The 16,260-nt window shown below is 44.1% G+C and overlaps 2 protein-coding genes across 6 annotated transcripts in view; both read left to right on the top strand.

The window, feature by feature from the left end:
- Positions 1-16,260, top strand: part of LOC124259067 (mRNA export factor GLE1-like) — a 447,176-nt gene that overhangs the window by 25,433 nt on the left and 405,483 nt on the right. The window lies entirely within an intron of this gene.
- LOC124259060 (arylacetamide deacetylase-like) lies at positions 3,310-15,010 on the top strand. Its single transcript, XM_046693139.1, has 5 exons — positions 3,310-3,519; positions 5,678-5,806; positions 7,028-7,151; positions 10,567-10,630; positions 14,134-15,010. Exons 1-5 carry the CDS (start codon positions 3,373-3,375, stop codon positions 14,915-14,917), a joined length of 1,248 nt encoding a protein of 415 aa, XP_046549095.1. The 5' UTR covers positions 3,310-3,372; the 3' UTR covers positions 14,918-15,010.

The following is a 16,260-nucleotide window of genomic DNA, read 5'->3' as shown; positions in this document are numbered from 1 at the left end:
CCTACTTGAAACTATCTGTACCGACATTAAGCATAAGTCATGGTGATAAAAAATGCAGCACCAAATACTTAAAACTGTGGTCAGTTTAATTACTGGATGGATGTGCTTTTAAACAACATAAAAATCTTACACTATTTCATCCAGTCGGACTATAAGGTGGTGTGTGTGTGTGTGTGTGTGTGTGTGTTGATTTTAATGGAGAAGCTAGACTAACAACTAGTCTCTGAAATGTACATATTTTACAGAAAAAAGCTCATAGTGAAAAATATATAATATAATGAAAAAGAGCCCTGAGACTTTCTTGCCACACTTTCTAGACTTGCGTTGGGTTTCTTGGATATATTTGCAACGGCAGCGACGACACTAGGACACCGTATCAGTCGACATACAATACCGGCGACTATGCGAGCACGTCGACGCTCCTGGGGAGTGTATCTGACTCTTTAAAACCGACGTCGTCCATTGACATGGTCCAGGCGACTTCAACTTGGCTGGTGCGCGATTGGCGACTTGTGATGTTCACCGACGAGATGTTGATAGGGGAAGAGCCATTGCGTTGCTCCAGGATGGTTTGACACAAATATATGCGGCTTGGAGGATTGGTTGTAGCCAGTGTGATTGGTAGACTATGGCAGCAGTTCCAGGCAACCAGTTCAATTCAAAATCATGCCCGCACTGGGAGGCCAAGATCAGCATCACAGCGTGATGACCAGTATGTCGTACAGTTGGCCCTACGTCAGCGCACCGTCACAGCTAGACGTCTGAGAGATGATCTGCGAAGTGCATCTGGTATTGAGGTGTCGGACAAGACCATACAACATTCGATCTCGGCGGCAAGCAGTTCGATCACCTCTACTCCCACCTTCATAGGGCAGCGTGCCGAGACTGGCGTACACGTCACACAGACTGGAGACGTCGCCAGTGGGGGCGTGTCCTCTTCACGGATCAGTCCATTTTTGCGTTGCAGTTCAACGACAGCAGAGTTCGCGTCTAGTGACGGCCAGGTGAAAGATTTGATGACGTCAACGTCAGACAGCGTCACCGTTTGGGCGGTGATTCGGTGATGGTGTGGGGTGTGGTTTCTGTGCACCACGGCTTCTCTTTACGTCGTCCTGCGAAATTTGACTGGTATCAGAATCAGGGACGAAAGTTTGCGTCCGTTTGTTGTTTCTACTCTTCGCCAAATTGCAGCTGGTTCTCTTCTTCAGGATGATAATGCTACGACACATCGGGCCAGGCGTGTGAACCATTTTCTCAGTCAAAATGGCATTGTTAGAATGGACTGACCTGCATACTAGACTGATATGAAACCCATTGAGCATCCTCGGGACGAGTTGGGAAGGAGGGTGAGAGACAACCATCACCAACCTGGTCATCTTCAAGAATTGTTCCAGTTTCTTCAGGCAGAATGGCAGACTGTCCCACAGATGTTTTTTTCGCGATCTGATTGACAGTATGCTTCAACTATGTGCTGCATGTGTAGGACCAAGTGGTGGTTTCACCCCTTATTGACATACCCAGTATTTCCGGAATTGATGAATTTTGAAAGGATGCTTACAATCATTGAGCTTGCATACATCACATGCTTTGCGCACAGTGTTCAACTTTAGGACAACCTAAACCAACTCTACCCATGTTCATGCTTGGAAATTATGTGTTATATGTTTGCTGTGTATAAATAAATGTCATGCTGAAATCTACCTTTGACTCTTAACTCCTTTTGAGCAGTACATTCTTTTGAGCAATACAGAAAGAAGAGCCCGATGAGAAAGATGACTGATTATTCTCCATATGTATTCATGAAATGAAGCGTTCTTTAAAACATATCATTGTTTTGTTTTCATTTTTACTAAATAATAACGGATAACATGATTAACAAATGTATTTACGTGTATGTATTTATTGGACGGGATTCAAAACACTTCGTGTTGGTAAACTAGCCTTGCAACGACATCAGAAGATGATATCCTTTCTGATATCTCTACAATCGCAAGAATGCTCAACCCAAACGTTTCTGAAACGTTTTGGAAACCCCATGGAAAAACGTTTTAGAAGGTTTCTAATGTTTCTCGCCAACGTTTCGTCAAAAGGTTTTTAAAACGTAAAGAACTCCACAAAATAAGGTTTTAAAAGCGATATTTTGAACGTTTTTGAAACGATACGGAAACGTTTCGAAAACGCTTCTGTGTTTAGCAGGGTGACCAGTCCTCGGGTCTGTCACGGTCGTGGGTGCAGCTAAGATTCGTAATTAAATTGTTGGAGCGAAACATTAATCGCCCTGGATCAGCGCCCCTTTAATACTTGCAGAATTCCTCAACTGTAAACCTTACAGTAGCCTGATTTATAAGTCCGGCTAGACGTGGTTTGATGGCAGGTCTGTGGATCACCACCTAGATCACGACATTTAGTTTTAAGTAACACACAACGTACTTGTAGTAATGCTGTCAAGAACCGAAGAATATGTAACAAAACCCCTATCTATTTTACGTGAAATGGACTGGATGTCTTCTGTAATCAAGTACAGAAAGAAGGTGATGCAAACCCGCTGATCAATCATAAAAGTAAAAATGACTTTTGTTCCGTTAATTTTTCTTGAATTAAGATGCGTTTGCCTGACTCAACAGCCTAAAATTACCAGTTTATGACTTGTATTGCAGTTCTTGTTCAGAGTTTCGGACTTTGAGGAGGCAAGACTCGTTTTATTACGATAAACATCTTGATAACCATGGGATCGTCTTGACTGGGAGCCATATTGATATGAAAGGCAGGTGATATGAAAGACGGAAGCTGATTGGTCAATTGAAGGGTCATGGACGGGACATGAACTTATGTAATAGTCACTGATCATGCTGGGATGAAAGTACAGACAGAGTTCCTGTCGAGCTCAGCCGGATGGTTAGTCTGTCTCACAGTCCCTGAACCACATTAATTTCCCTACTGCCAAGCCCTCTCTGCTGTGCTAAAGCCCTAAATAAAGCAAGTCTAGATTGCCTCAGGTTCAGGCCGTCTGCGTTCTGCTGTTTATTTTGTTGACAGTTACATAGACAGATTCTTTAATACAAATGCATAAAATCGGTGATTTACAATGTGATTAGGTTGTCTGACAAACATTCACTTGCACAGTTTGAGATCGATTGGGTCATTGGATGAAGAGATATTTACAAAAAACGGGTCCACATGCATTTCATGCCAAACTATCAGGTTCGTTCGGGTTGGATTACCGTGTACAGAGAGAGTCCCACACCGTCCTACGAACCTTTTGCATTGAAATGCACAATCACTCACTTAACAGTTGGCCATCTACAGGTCACGGGATGTCGGTTGATATCACAGTGATATCTCGGCCGTCTGTATCGCGTGCTCGTCCCCGCCATGTCGTGGTACAAAACCGTGTTAATACTGGGCGTTGTCGGGGCGTTGTTTGTGCAGGTGTATTTCGATGCCACGGTGCCCGAAGCAATCAGCGAGAGATGGACTGCTAAAATTATAGATGCATGTTTAAAGACATATGGCCACACAGTAAGTAACTGCACGTCTGATTACTGACAAGGGAGACCAGTCGTAATGTGTTCGGCATCCATCTTCGGTGTGTCAGTGAGTGAACGTGTGTGTGCGTGCGTGTGTGTGCGTGCATGGGTGTGCGTGCACGAGTGTATGTTAAGGGTTAGGGGTGGTCGTCGTATACAATCGACGCTCGTCTGTAACACCGCTGTTGTGTGTCTCAGCGAAACAGTTGAGCGACTTTGGACCCAGACTGAAGCTGTCTATAGTGTAACATGAGATCGGACACACACAGAGATGTTTGCTACTAGACTGTATTTATTTTCTTATAACGTATATGAGGAAAGATATTTCTATCATCATTATATAATTCACACGCAAACAGAACATTTATTTTATATCTAATAAAACTTTCTAGATTAGCTTGGGAATTGCTTCATAACCTTTCCTCAACAGGGATATTTGACTATCTCCCAGTCTCTGTGTTTAAGCCAAATTTACTACTTCTGAAGGTAGATAGAAAAACCTGTAAAATATCTATATACTGGTAAAGAAAAAGAACTCTCTGTATGTAGAAATGACTTTCATCACTATAAGAATCAGATATATTATCAGGTATTATCATATCGTTACTGTAACACCCCCATTATTCGGAACCCCATGACCAGAACCCCATGTCCAGAACCCCATGTCCGGAGCCCCATGACTTGAGAACCAGAACCCCATGTCCGGAACCCCATGTCCAGAACCCCATGTCCAGAACCCCATGTCCAGGACCCCATGACCAAAACCCCATGACCAAAACCCCATGTCCGGATGCCCATGACCAGAACCCAATGACTGGAACCCCATGACCAGAACCCAATGTCCGGATGCCCATGACCAGAACCCCATGTCCAGAACCCCATGTCCGGAACCCCATGACTGGAACCCCATGACCAGAACCCCATGACTGGAACCCCATGACCAGAACCCCATGTCCGGATGCCCATGACCAGAACCCCATGTCCGGATGCCCATGACCAGAACCCCATGTCCAGAACCCCATGACTGGAACCCCATGACCAGAACCCCATGTCCGGATGCCCATGACCAGAACCCCATGTCCGGATGCCCATAACCAGAACCCCATGTCCAGAACCCCATGACTGGAACCCCATGACCAGAACCCCATGTCCGGATGCCCATGACCAGAACCCCCTGACCGGAACTCCATTATTTGGAACCCCGCGACCTGGAGCCCCATGACTGGAACCCCATGACCAGAACGCCCTGACCGGAACTCCATTATTTGGTACCCCGTGACCTGGAACCCCATGACCAGAACCCCATGTCCGGAGCCCCATATCCAGAACCCCATGTCCAGACCCCATGACCAGAACCCCATGACTGGAACCCCATGTCCGAAGCCCCATATCCAGAGCCCCATGACCAGAACCCCATGTCCAGAGCCCCATGACCAGAACCCCATGTCCAGAGCCCAATATCCAGAGCCCCATTTCCAGAGCCCCATGACCAGAACCCCATATCCAGAGCCCCTTGACCAGAACCCCATGTCCAGAGCCCCATGACCAGAACCCCATGTCCGGAGTCCCATGTCCAGAGCCCCATGACCAGAACCCCATGTCCGGAGCCCTTTGTCCAGAGCCCCCTGACCGGAACTCCATTATTTGGAACCCCATTAATTGGAACCCCATAACCAGAACCCCCTGACCGGAACTCCATTATTTGGAACCCCATTAATTGGAACCCCATAACCAGAACCCCCTGACCGGAACTCCATTATTTGGAACCCCATTAATTGGAACCCCATAACCAGAGCCCCATGTCCGGAACCCCATTATCCGGAAGTCTATTTTAAGGGCATTGGACCGAATTTTGCGGTACGTGGGAGACCTATATAATGGTGTTTTGTACGCAAAATCAAATAATAATGGTAAGCATAAAATATTCCTTCTTGTTTATATTTGTATGACATTTTTTCAGTAATTAATCTCCAAAAAGGGTCATGGTATGATATAGGAACGTGTTCTCTACACTTCCATGTTCATAGTAGCCAGAGAAGTTGGGTTGACACGTTCTGTTGCTGTGGGGTCTATAACATTACGATTATAATCAGCTTGTTCCCCTGTTTGTGCATTTGTCACCACCCCACACGTTTTCCATCTCCCTTCAGGTGTCCTTGATGTCCATATTTGGGTATGGGGATGTATTTTCTGCGAGGGCCCGGAAGCTTGGAGACCAGTTTGCCTTGATCCAGACGACGGGGTCGCCATGGGGACTTGGTGAGGACCAGGAGCTGAAGGTGAGCAGGCTGCTGCTGACTGCTGGGTACTCCAGGGAGATGAGGCAGTTACAAATTGAGGGAGGTGCGCAGACGACACGTTGATACCGGGGCTTCCGGGTCTACAGATGAAGGGCGGTGGTTGACCACCCGGTCCCACGAGGGGCAAGATCGATGTAAATCCTAAAGTATGTCCCATGAAATATATACTAAAACAACTGCAATTAAAGAAATTCCATTTTGGGGAGGGGGACTGGAGCTTCCACATGTACAAAAGGGACATTTCTCGAAACCCATGATTAGTTCATCCGGAGAAAAAACGAGTGTACAGTAGTCAGTAATGTCCGCTGTATCCTTGCCTGTATGATCCCCAATAACTGGTAATTAGATTTTTGTCCAAAATCCAATTGTGAATTTCATAATTTAACTACACCAACAAACGTCGCCATCTCGTGTGATTCTATCGTTCCACTTGGGCGGTGGGTAGACCCGGGTTCGATTCCCCACACGGGTACAATGTGTGAAGCTCATTTCTGGTTACCCCTCCGTGATAATCCTGGAATATTGCAAAGAGCGGCGTAAAACCATACTCACTCACTTTCGTTCCACTTGAAAGTGAGGAAAGAAGGCTGCTTTAATGATTGAGCATGTAGCGACGAGTCAGACACACGGGCTACGGTATTCATCTCACGACACAGACCTTCGAAAATTCGAACCGGTAGAGAGGAAAGGGGAAACAACTCGTGTTGGACTATTTTCCGGAGAGTCACATTTCAGATTCACCGTGTCCAGGTAACAAGGGTTCAACGATAGTCAGCTTCACAGTCTCTGAACCACATTCTATTCCGCACCGCTCTTTCTGTAATGTCAAATCCCCTGCTGTGGTTCGTCTAGATTTTCCTCTGGTCTGAATATCCCATGTACCTTGTCCTCATTTTCAATTTAGATACAGTTGTTTGTTTCTGTCAAAATTAAAATTAAATTTAAGTGTCAGTCTCGTGTAAAGAAAGGGGCATTTCTGTCTTCCTCTTATCTACATAGGTATGAATAATTGCCAATATGGAGTTTTCTTCCAACGGAAGTCTTTTTAAAAGTCAATTTAGGATTTGACATATTTGTGTAATATTTGATACAGGGTTAACGTGTCCAATATTAAAGAAAACTTGACATTTATCTCAACGAAACACTTTGATGTTTACAGGTTGTCTGAACATCTTAGTGTGGGGAATATGTATTTTACAGATACACGACGACCAGTTTGATGGTGTCCCGGTGCGAGTGTACGAGCCTGTGGCGGATCTGGCCGCCTCCAGCAGGCCTGTGGTAGTCTACTTCCATGGTGGAGGATGGAGTCTCCTGTCTGTTGGTAGGTTACGTCAAGGTTTGATAAATAGAGGTTGACAGATATACAGAGTTAATATAGCCAGAGGATAGACAGATATACAGGGCTGATGTAGACAGAGGTAGACAGATATACAGAGTTAATATAGCCAGAGGATATAGACAGATATACAGGGTTGATGTAGACAGAGGATAGACAGATATACAGGGTTGATGTAGACAGAGGTAGACAGATATACAGGGTTGATGTAGACAGAGGTAGACAGATATACAGAGTTAATATAGCCAGAGGATATAGACAGATGTACAGGGTTGATGTAGACAGAGGAAAGACAGATATACAGAGTTAATATAACCAGAGGATATAGACAGATATACAGGGTTGATGTAGACAGAAGATAGACAGATATACAGGGTTGATGTAGACAGAGGATAGACAGATGTACAGGGTTGATGTAGACAGAGGATAGACAGATGTACAGGGTTGATGTAGACAGAGGATAGACAGATGTACAGGGTTGATGTAGACAGAGGATAGACAGATATACAGGGTTGATGTAGACAGAGGATGTAGACAGATATACAGAGTTCATATAGCCAGAGGATATAGACAGATATACAGGGTTGATGTAGACAGAGGATAGACAGATGTACAGGGTTGATGTAGACAGAGGATAGACAGATAGACATGATTGATGTAGACAGAGGATAGACAGATATACAGGGATGATGTAGACAGAGGATAGACAGATGTACAGGGTTGATGTAGACAGAGGATAGACAGATGTACAGGGATGATGTAGACAGAGGATAGACAGATGTACAGGGTTGATGTAGACAGAGGATAGACAGATGTACAGGGATGATGTAGACAGAGGATAGACAGATATACAGGGTTGATGTAGACAGAGGATAGACAGATATACAGGGATGATGTAGACAGAGGATAGACAGATGTACAGGGTTGATGTAGACAGAGGATAGACAGATATACAGGGTTGATGTAGACAGAGGATAGACAGATGTACAGGGTTGATGTAGACAGAGGATAGACAGATACAGGGTTGATGTAGACAGAGGATAGACAGATGTACAGGGTTGATGTAGACAGAGGATAGACAGATGTACAGGGTTGATGTAGACAGAGGATAGACAGATGTACAGGGTTGATGTAGACAGAGGATAGACAGATGTACAGGGTTGATGTAGACAGAGGATAGACAGATGTACAGGGTTGATGTAGACAGAGGATAGACAGATATACAGGGTTGATGTAGACAGAGGATAGACAGATATACAGGGTTGATGTAGACAGAGGATAGACAGATAGACATGATTGATGTAGAAAGAGGATAGACAGATATACAGAGTTAATATAGCCAGAGGATATAGACAGATATACATGATTGATGTAGACAGAGGATAGACACATGTACAGGGTTGATGTAGAAAGAGGATAGACAGATATACAGGGTTGATGTAGAAAGAGGATAGATAATTAGAGGGAAGGTAGATACACAAGGTGGATATGAAGGGTAGATAAATAGCCGAGGAGGCTATCGAGGGTATTTTAAGCTATTTAGGTAGAAAGGATAGTTACTATAAAGGGTATTCATATACAGAGGGTAGATATATAGAGAAGGCAGATATAGAATAGATGAAGATCTGTGAAAATGTACGGAGTTCTCTGTTTTCTATGGAGTGGGTAGATAGCCAGTATTTGTCCTTTGAAGGAATACATGTTTATCTTATTGGATGACCCGAAAGAGCTGATATTGTCGTAGACAAGAACAGATGAATGTTCTGTTTACTGATAACGTATAATCTTCAAGAGTGAGTGAGTGAGTTATTATTTAACGTCACATCGGCAATATTGCAGCCATATCGTGACGATAATCTTCAAGAGGGTAATCTGAAAACCAATGTGTCATTGCGACAGACTGAAAGTAGTTCCGGCATAACGTGTTGTTTTCCTTTATTTTATATTTTGCATATGAATATGATATTAAATCACTAATTATGTCATTATTTTGGCAAACATATGCAGTAATATGTATAGTATCTGTTAAACGAGTTAATTAAATCAATCCAGTAGCACGACCGTAATGAGAATTCTACGTGTCCCACTGACGTCTCCCACTGACGTCTCCCACCGACGTGTCCCACTGACGTCTCCCACCCACGTTTCCCACCGACGTCTCCCACTGACGTCGCCCACCGACGTGTCCCACCGACATCTCCCATCGACGTCTCCCACCGACGTGTCCCACTGACGTCGCCCACCGACGTCGCCCACCGACGTGTCCCACCGACGTGTCCCACCGACGTCTCCCATCGACGTCTCCCATCGACGTCGCCCACGGACGTGTCCCAGCGACGTGTCCCACTGACGTCTCCCACCGACGTGCCCCACCGACGTCTCCCACCGACGTGTCCCACCGACGTGTCCCACCGACGTCGCCCACCGACGTCTCCCATCGACGTCGCCCACCGACGTGTCCCAGCGACGTGTCCCACTGACGTCTCCCACCGACGTGTCCCACCGACGTGTCCCACCGACGTGTCCCACCGACGTCGCCCACCGACGTCGCCCACCGACGTGTCCCACCGACGTGTCCCACCGACGTCTCCCATCGACGTCTCCCATCGACGTCGCCCACCGACGTGTCCCACTGAAGTCGCCCACCGACGTGTCCCATCGACGTCTCCCACTGACGTGTCCCACTGACGTGTCCCACCGACGTGTCCCACCGACGTGTCCCATCGACGTCTCCCACCGACGTCTCCCATCGACGTCTCCCACCGACGTGTCCCACTGACGTGTCCCACCGACGTCTCCCATCGACGTGTCCCACCGACGTGTCCCACCAATGAGTCTCACTTACGTGAGCAACCGATGTATCACGCCGATATATCTAACGATGTGACCCAAAGACGTGTCCGACTGACGTGTCGCACCAACGTGTCCCACTTACGTGACCCACTGACTTTACCCACCTACGTGACCGGACAACGTGTCCTGCCTTTGTGATCCACTGACGTGTCCCACCTACGTGACCCACTGACTTTACCCACCGACGTGATACATATTTGCCATCGAGAAATCTTAAATTCTTTATTCTCAAATCATTAAATTCTGGACGTTGTAGTAAAATATGAAATTCATCCTGAACGTGTCTGCTGTTACAATGGTTACATAAAGTGTGCTGTCTTTCAGCATCCTTGTTTCGTTTGCTGCATTCACATTCAAATTATGTAGAGAAATTAGGGATTTACAAAATACCTTCAGTAACGTCTTATCACGAAACAGGTATGAAATATACGCTTCAGGGTAAAATCCTAATTTTAAAAGACTATAATTACTCTCAAAATGTGAACCTTGTGACGTTACCCACTGAGGCATGTGTAATGACTTCACTGTGGAGTTTTCTCTACACCAGATGCGTACGACCCACTCACCCGGAAGCTGGCTAAGGACACGGGGTATGTCGTCATCTCGGTAGAGTAAGTATTCCTGGCTGCTTAATAAAGAGTGAGTGAGTTAGGTTTGGGTGGCTGAGTGAGTCAGTGGCGGAATTGATTGAAGGGTGGTGTGTGATTGATTGATTGATTGATTGATTGATTGAGAGGGTTCAGCTTGAGTGATTGAGTCACATTCCAGGTACAATATGACCTGTGCAATATCGCACCTGGACCTGACAATCCAATGACGTCATCAGGTAATCTAGCCAGCCTGAGTCTGACTTTCCGGATAAGTTTGTTGCCTCGGAGACAAACCCAGGTTACGAGCATGTATTACAGAGTGTGTACGTCACGTGGTAAACTCGATATACCTAATGCTTTCAACTCGGCCTACATCACATGTGATAAACTCGATATACCTAATGCTTTAAACTCGGCCTACATCACATGTGGTAAACTCGATATACCTAATGCTTTAAACTTGGCCTACATCACATGTGATAAACTCGATATACCTAATGCTTTAAACTCGGCCTACATCACATGTGATAAACTCGATATACCTAATGCTTTAAACTCGGCCTACATCACATGTGATAAACTCGATATACCTTATGCTTTAAACTCGGTCTACATCACATGTGATAAACTCAATATACCTAATGCTTTAAACTCGGCCTACATCACATGTGATAAACTCGATATACCTTATGCTTTAAACTCGGCCTACATCACATGTGGTAAACTCGATATACCTAATGCTTTAAACTCGGCCCTACATCACATGTGGTAAACTTGGCCTACATCACATGTGGTAAACTCGATATACCTAATGCTTTAAACTCGGTCTACATCACATGTGATAAACTCGATATACCTAATGCTTTAAACTCGGCCTACATCACATGTGATAAACTCGATATACCTTATGCTTTAAACTCGGCCTACATCACATGTGATAAACTCGATATACCTAATGCTTTAAACTCGGCCTACATCACATGTGATAAACTCGATATACCTAATGCTTTAAACTCGGCCTACATCACATGTGATAAACTCGATATACCTAATGCTTTAAACTCGGCCTACATCACATGTGATAAACTCGATATACCTAATGCTTTAAACTCGGCCTACATCACATGTGGTAAACTCGATATACCTAATGCTTTAAACTCGGCCTACATCACATGTGGTAAACTCGATATACCTAATGCTTTAAACTCGGCCTACATCACATGTGATAAACTCGATATACCTAATGCTTTAAACTCGGTCTACATCACATGTGATAAACTCAGATATACCTATATACCTAATGCTTTAAACTCGGCCTACATCACATGTGATAAACTCGATATACCTAATGCTTTAAACTCGATCATGTGATAAACTCGATATATATGCTTTAAACTCGGCCTACATCACATCGTGATAAACTCGATATACCTAATGCTTTAAACTCGGCCTACATCACATGTGGTAAACATCACATGTGATAAACTCGATATACCTTATGCTTTAAACTCGGCCTACATCACATGTGATAAACTCGATATACCTAATGCTTTAAACTCGGCCTACATCACATGTGATAAACTCGATATACCTAATGCTTTAAACTCGGCCTACATCAAATGTGATAAACTCGATCATACTCTAATGCTTTAAACTCGGCCTACATCACATGTGATAAACTCGATATACCTAATGCTTTTTAAACTCGGCCTACATCACATGTGGTAAACTCGATATACCTAATGCTTTAAACTCGGCCTACATCACATGTGATAAACTCGATATACCTATGCAAACTGATGCCTACATCGGCCTACATCACATGTAAACTCGATATACCTAATGCTTTAAACTCGGCCTACATCACATCATATACCTATGTGATAAACTCGATATACCTAATGCTTTAAACTCGGCCTACATCACATGTGATAAACTCGATATACCTAATGCTTTAAACTCGGCCTACATCACATGTGATAAACTCGATATACCTAATGCTTTAAACTCGGCCTACATCACATGTGATAAACTCGATATACCTAATGCTTTTAAACTCGGCCTACATCACATGTGATAAACTCGATATACCTAATGCTTTAAACTCGGCCTCATCACATGTGATAAACTCGATATACCTAATGCTTTAAACTCGGCCTACATCACATGTGATAAACTCGATATACCTAATGCTTTAAACTCGGCCTACATCACATGTGATAAACTCGATATACCTAATGCTTTAAACTCGGCCTACATCACATGTGATAAACTCGATATACCTAATGCTTTAAACTCGGCCTACATCACATGTGATAAACTCGATATACCTAATGCTTTAAACTCGGCCTACATCACATGTGATAAACTCGATATACCTAAAACTCGGCCTACTCACATAAACTCGGCCTACATCGGCCTACATCACATGTGATAAACTCGATATACCTAATGCTTTAAACTCGGCCTACATCACATGTGATAAACTCGATATACCTAATGCTTTAAACTCGGCCTACATCACGTGTGATAAACTCGATATACCTAATGCTATAAAACCGGCGTACATCACATGTGAAAAACACGGTGTAGGTCATGTGATAAACCCGGTGTAAACCATGTGCTCTAAACTCCTACTAACTCGATCCTGAAGCTCCGTCCTCAGTCATGTGACACGAATCTGGGATTGCGGTCTGTGCCTGCTGTCTGCAGATAAACGAGGCTGGACCAGACAGACGGGTGACTGACGTCATTATATTGATCCCCCGAGGCAGCGATCCTGACTATGCGATCATGTTAGTCCCCTCTTGTGAATTGCTGTAATTGTTAATGTTCATGTCATTCTGGCTGTCAGGGAAAGGTTCTAAATGAAAATATTGTACTTCTCTCTGTATTGGGTAAACCATCAAAATCAACCCATAGCCTTATAGATAAAATTATCAGTAAAGATATAAAAGCAGATTTCCTTAACCGGTTCAGCAATGTGCCGGAGTGTTGTCTTGTGTGTGTTTAGATGCAACGACCGGCTGAATCATTTTCTTCTGTAATGTCTAAATGATTTCCACAGAGGCATGCTCTGGTTTCATAATTCAAGACTTCATTTGTTGCTGATCTAACTGTCTGGAGTTTATATCCTTGAGTCCCGAAGTATTCATTAACCCTGAGGCCTATTTAACGAACCCGTGAAGGTTCTGGTTAGAATGAGCCTTCAGCAACCCATGCTTGTCGTAAGAGGCGACTAACGGGATCGGGTGGTCAGGTTCGCTGGTTTGGTTGACACATGTCGTCAGTTCCCAGTTGAACAGATCGATGCTCATGCTGTTGATCACTGGATTGTCTGGTCCAGACTCGGTTATTTACAGACCGTCGCCATAGAGTTGGAATATTGCTGAGTGCCGCGTAAAACTAAAATCACTAACTCACTCACTCACTCACTCACTCACTCTATTTAACGAAATAGAGTCGAGAGAAATTACCCTGGGTAATCGAAGATGATCCAGTTTAATGTCGAGTTTTGTTGGCAGTTACCGCCTGGCTCCGGAACACCCATATCCAGCTGCCTTCGACGACTGTGTGAAGGTTGTGGAATATATTCTGGAGAACAGCCAAGACCTGGGACTAAATCCTGCACGTGTAGCCGTGGCAGGAGACAGTGCGGGTGGTAATTTGGCTGCTGCTGTATCCCTCCGTCTCAAAGAAGAGATTCGTGTGCAGATTCTACTCGTTCCTGTTCTTCAAGTCCTAAATTTCAACACGACCGGTTTTATTGAAAATGCTTCGTATATGAGAAAATCCATCAATGACCCAAACAACGTTCTATTTTGGCTGAATTATGTTGGAATTGATTTCAAATACCTCTCTGAGTTTCTTTCCAATAACCATACTTCTGTTGAAATGAAAAATTCAAAATACGCTGAATACGTCGATCCTGACAAGCTAGTACCTAAGTATTACATACGTACCCTAGCATTGAGAAACACAGAACAAAGAAAAGATTTCGGTAACAAAGAATTATGGGAAAAGATCAAAGAGCGTCTCCTTGATCCCTACTTGGCACCATTGATGGCAGACGACGCCATGTTGAGACGAACTGCGCATGCGTACGTGATGACAGCCGGATATGACATCATCAGAGATGACGGTATTATGTACGTGTCACGACTGAAAGCCGTTGGTACGAAAGCAATTATCAGGAACTTCCCGGAAGCTTTCCACCATGCTCTGTGGTTCCACAGCGGACCTCTCCGGGTTAACGTCGGTACCAGGATTGTGAGGGATGTCACTAACTTCTTGAAGAACCACCTATAGCAACCTGTTGTGAGGGGTGTCACTAACTTCTTGAAGAACCACCTATAGCAACCTGTTGTGAGGGGGTGTCACTAACTTCTTGAAGAACCACCTATAAATGAAACAAAGAACTTTTTTATTTATTTATGCCTCAAATCGTATTTTGCTGTGCTATCGTCCCTTATCACGTTACTGCAGCCACGTGATAACACTGCTTCCCATAACCATGGGCTGATTGGGTAAGTGCCATCCTAATCCAGAATTAAATATTAAGGTACCAATAACAGAGGCGTCTTTGTTTTCATGTGACTCAAGATTGAGTCTGTTGTAGGAACCACGTGGGGAGGTTATTACCAGAAACACACCCTGTCAATAGACAGCGTCCCCGGACTGCCTGCATTCACTCACCCACTCACTCACTCACTCACTCACATCATGATATATTCCCATAGAGATAACTGTACTGTGCCGAAATGCCGTTAAAGGTATATTTCTCGCATATCGCATGCGTCTCACATTAAGGCGGAAGTTGAGGGGCACAGTGGACTAATAAACTTTTCAACAACTGAAGTACAGTCAGCAAAAAAGAAATGAAATGGTCGGACCTGACCAACTTTCACGACTGTAGAGTGCGAACTATTAACGCCTCGAGTTAGTGAGTGAGTGACTGAGGTTAGTTTTACGCCGATTTTAGCAATATCCAATTGTATCACGGAAATGGTATACACTGTACTACATTTTAGGAAATAGATCCCTCGTTTTAGCATTAAAAACGAAATGTTAAAGTCACCCTTTAGCTGTTAAAGCAATGTGTTGCATAATCTGGTGTACATTAGAAAGCCAGACAGTACACACAACCCAGTCAAAAAGCTACGGCACACAGCAATAAAGGAAATCACGTTGTCTTCTCTGAGGTCCGCGCCAATGTACATGGCTCCTAATCTCCTCGGAGGCGCAGTTCAACTGTGAACTGCGTGGTGAGTTCCAATTGCTATGTTTCGTACAAGTGGATGCGGTTGGTATTGATTCGCGTATTTCTACATGATCGGCAACTGCAGACACGGCTTTGTGGTTTTATGTTCCCGAAAATACACCAACCCAAAGACATGTTATGGTTTTAAGTGGTAATAAAGGAAACAGACTGGAAATTGTTTCGAAAGTAATTGTAGGCCATATTTAGATGTCGGGATTCGGAAGGATTTGTGGGCATCAGATTCTATGATAACAGAATTTGATTTAAGATCTGCATATCTTCATTCGCCAAGTGATCTTTCCGACATGCAACTCCATGTCTGTGGAATTAATTAATTCTGATTAAAGTTCCAAATATCGCATCTCTTCAAGAGCACCCGTTACTAACTCTT

The sequence above is a fragment of the Haliotis rubra genome, unplaced genomic scaffold, assembly GCF_003918875.1.
Source record: "Haliotis rubra isolate DU_JTF1 unplaced genomic scaffold, ASM391887v1 Scf709, whole genome shotgun sequence".
Taxonomy (NCBI): Eukaryota; Metazoa; Mollusca; class Gastropoda; order Lepetellida; family Haliotidae; genus Haliotis; species Haliotis rubra.
Note: the sequence above shows the minus strand (reverse complement) of the source record. Positions and strands in the feature narration are given on the sequence as shown.